This window comes from Anser anser (genome assembly GCF_964211835.1).
Source record: "Anser anser genome assembly, contig: HAP1_SCAFFOLD_47, whole genome shotgun sequence".
NCBI lineage: Eukaryota > Metazoa > Chordata > Aves > Anseriformes > Anatidae > Anser > Anser anser.
In genome coordinates, this window is record NW_028153836.1 from 1347202 (window position 1) to 1350971 (window position 3770).

Genomic DNA, 3770 nt, shown 5'->3' on the forward strand with positions numbered 1-3770 from the left:
GAATATCTGATGGCCTTTGTTGTCGCAGGTGTTCATCTCTCTACGTGCGTATGATGGCATCATGGTATGATGGTGCGTACTGCTGGCAGCAGTAGCAAAGGGTTTCCCTTCCCATATCTCCCCTGCACACACAGGGGGCCCTGCTCTTCTGGGATATTCCATATTCCAGGGAGCAATTCCCACATAAGCACATCTGTGCTGGCCTGGACAGCCACTGTGGAACCCCTTCCCCATGCAACCCCAATTACACACATCCTCGACCTGGTGCTGCGGCTCTAAAGAGTATTAAAAAAGTCCAAAAAACAGCAAACTATACCTTGTGCCAGAAATGCATTACATTATCAGTCATATGTGGAAGATGAAGGGCAATTTCCTGATTTTGAAAGACATCAATGCATCAGTTTCCTCAAAGCATCCCTGAGCTCCTGATTCCTCATGCTGTAGATGAGGGGGTTCACTGCTGGAGGCAACACTGAGTACAGAACTGCAACCACCAGGTCAAGGGATGGGGAGGAGATCAAGGGGGGCTTAAGATGGGCAAACATGACAGTGCTGACAAACAGGGAGACCACAGCCAGGTGAGGGAGGCACGTGGAAAAGGCTTTATGCCATCCCTGGTCAGAGGGCATCCTGAGTACCACCCTGAAGATCTGCACATAGGACACCACAATGAAAACAAAGCATACAGTGGTTAAACAGGCACTAAACATGAGAAGCCAACCTTCCCTGAGATAGGCATCTGAGCAGGAGAGCTTGAGGATGTGGGGGATTTCACAGAAGAATTGGTCCACAGAATTGCCTTGGCAGAGGGGCAGGGAAAATGTATTGGCTGTGTGCATGACAGCATAGAGAAAGCCACTGCCCCAGGCAGCTGCTGCCATCTTGGCACAAGCTCTGCTGCCCAGGAGGCTCCCGTAGTGCAGGGGTTTGCAGATGGCAACGTAGCGGTCGTAGGCCATGGTGATGAGAAGAGAATACTCTGAACCAAAGAAGAAGACTAAAAAAAAAACCTGTGCAGCACAGCCTTCATAGGAGATTGCCCTGGTGTCCCACAGAGAATTGGCCATGGCTTTGGGTGCAGAGGTGGAGATGCATCCCAGGTCGAGGAGGGCGAGGTTGAGGAGGAAGAAGTACATGGGGGTGTGGAGGCGGTGGTCGCAGGCTACGGCGGTGAGGATGAGGCCGTTGCCCAGGAGGGCAGCCAGGTAGATGCCCAGGAAGAGCCCGAAGTGCAGGAGCTGCAGCTCCCGCGTGTCTGCGAATGCCAGGAGGAGGAACTCACTCACACAGCTGCTGTTGGGCATTTGCTCTTTCTGGGCATGGGGTCCTGCCCAAGGAACAGAAATACAGTGATAATATACCAGAGTTATCTGAGAAAAAAGATTTCTATTTCTCATATAATCCCCAATGTGCTTGCCCAATTGCACGCAGACATTTGGCAGATCCCTTTCCTGTGTTTGTATTCATGCTGCCTGAGGCTTTCCCTTGGAGCAGGACATTCTGCTGTGGGTAGTTCAGGAATGAGTCCTGTCCTACAGCAACAGGTAAAGAACATAGGTGGATTTATAATTGTGTCTTTTGTTCTAGCTGACCAGCCACTCCTGAAGAGAGTCTGTAAGGCAGAAATCCTGTGCAATTTTCCTGCATTCCAAGTGAAATACTGTGGATCCTCTCCCTGGTTTGAATTGACCTGTGCCGGCACCTCTTTGAGCTGCAGGACAACTGCACTCAGAGGTTCACCCAAGAAGAACCTGGACACTGCTGAGAGCCGAAGAATCCAGTCTCAAAGCACACATATCCAGACCCCTCACCCTGTCCCCGTACCCCATTTCCGTCCAAGCACACCGAGGGCTCACTCCATTTGCATGTGAAACCTCCATCCTCAGCCAGCCTGGAAACAAGAACAGCAGCAGCATGGCCAGCTGGAGAAGCCAGGAGGAATGGCAGCGTGCTGCTGCCAGAGGAGGAAAGACCAGGGAGGGACAGACAGACACTCAGCAGACCCTCCTCTGCTGCTGCTCTGCCTGCAGAGGCGGCAGCTCCTGCTGGGGACACCGGGGGCTTGAGGGCAGAGGCTGTGCTGGTGGGAAAGGAGAGCAGGGGGTGTCCCAGGGAAGGCACCTGCTGTGCGGGGAGATGGCAGGGAGGTGCCTGAGCCCTCCCTCACACAGCATTTGTGGCAGCAGTTCCCTCTCACCACCTGCCCATGTCCCTGCTGGGTGCTGGTTCTATGTTAGCTCAGTTAAAACCTGAGACCACAAATATGATGTTGGTGCAGTCTTTAAGGTGAGGTGTCTGAAGGGTCTTTATGAAGTTAATTGCGGACATACTGATCTCTCAGTGCAATGCTCTAGTAGATTCAGTCTCCTGTACAATCCTGACAACCCATACCATGAAACCTGTAAAACCTTTGCAACAGAAATCTTAAACCACAGAGTCCAAAAAAGCCTTCCCCTTCAGATAAAACAAGCCTCGGTCTTTCTCTTGAAATGCCCCCTCATAAATGACATTCTCTAAAGCATTGTCTACTCTTCGCTGGAAAAACAGAGAGAACCGTCCTGTCAGATGCTATTAGGCATCAAATGTACCAGCTGTAGTAGACCCCTTTGGCAACTGCACCTGCATTGCCCTGCTGCCAGAGACTCACGGTGTCAAGAGTCCGTAGATATGTCCTGCCACACGCTGCCCTCTCTTGTTGCACTCCTCACTGCCTCCAACCCCTCTCTCCTTCTCCCCTCTCCCCGTGCCACCTGTGGTCAGAGCCCCCAGCCCTGCTGTGCTGTGCAGAGGAGCTGCTCCTGGGCAGAGCTGTCTCTCTGCAGTGCTGCCTGCTTGCCAGGAGCTCCCCTTGAGCCCAGGAGCCCGGTCCAGCTCAGCAACACAGCTTCCAACCATGGCATCACTTGCTCTGTGCCATTGGGCTCCCTCGAAGTGTCCCCAAGGCCTCAGAGCTGACAGCTCCTGAAGGCAACAGGATCTCTCATGGGGTGTGGTGTTTGAAGCAGACCGCATTCGTCACCAACTGTACCTCTCTGAATGTGGGAGAGACTGGTTTTAGAAATGTGATTTGTGCTATTAGAGTTTGGTTGTCAAACATGTGAAGAAATGATGCCCTCCCTTAACCTCTATTGTGTTCCCACTGCATGGCAGGACACCGCAGCCATGACTGCCAGGGGTCATTTCACCCCTCTGAACACCCTTCACCATTTCGTTTACAAACTGAGAAAGAAACATCTTGCTCATTGGTGTCCTAACAAGAGAGGGAGGACCAGAATGCTCTAACATGATTTCCATGAAGGGAATGGGACACTAAGACACCATTCGTTCAGTTTCCCCAGCTGTCCATCTGGAAGATCCTCTACCCATAGACAAATCTCTTCTTCCGCTTTCACATGACCAGCACGGTGACTGGGATGTGGAACACCCTCATCATTGTGATGGTGCCTACAAGCAAACACCTGCAGATGCCCGTGGCCGCCTTCTTTGGGGATTTGTCCCCCTTCCACACCTTGTACAGCTCCACCACCCTGTGCCAGATGCTGGCCAGCTTCCTGACTGGGGACAACACTCCCTTTGCTCACAGAGGTGGGAGCACTATCATCTGCACCTTCTGCATGACCAGAGTGCTTCCTGCTGGGGGCCATATCCTACGGTCAGTCCTGGGCTGTATGCCATCCCTGTTCTCTGCAAGGCTCAAGAAGTGGAAGGTCTGACTCCAGAAAGCAGCAACTAGACAGACTGCTGACAGATGAGCAAGCTTGAATTCCCTG

The 3770-nt window shown here is 52.4% G+C and overlaps 1 protein-coding gene across 1 annotated transcript; it reads right to left on the minus strand.

Moving 5' to 3' along the window:
- Positions 1-389: 389 nt before the first annotated feature.
- On the minus strand, positions 390-1386 carry LOC310891368 (olfactory receptor 14C36-like; the record flags this gene model as incomplete). The annotated part of the gene is made up of 1 exon (XM_083853626.1): positions 390-1386. Exon 1 carries the CDS (start codon positions 1302-1304, stop codon positions 390-392), a length of 915 nt encoding a protein of 304 aa, XP_083709752.1. The 5' UTR covers positions 1305-1386.
- Positions 1387-3770: the final 2384 nt, after the last annotated feature.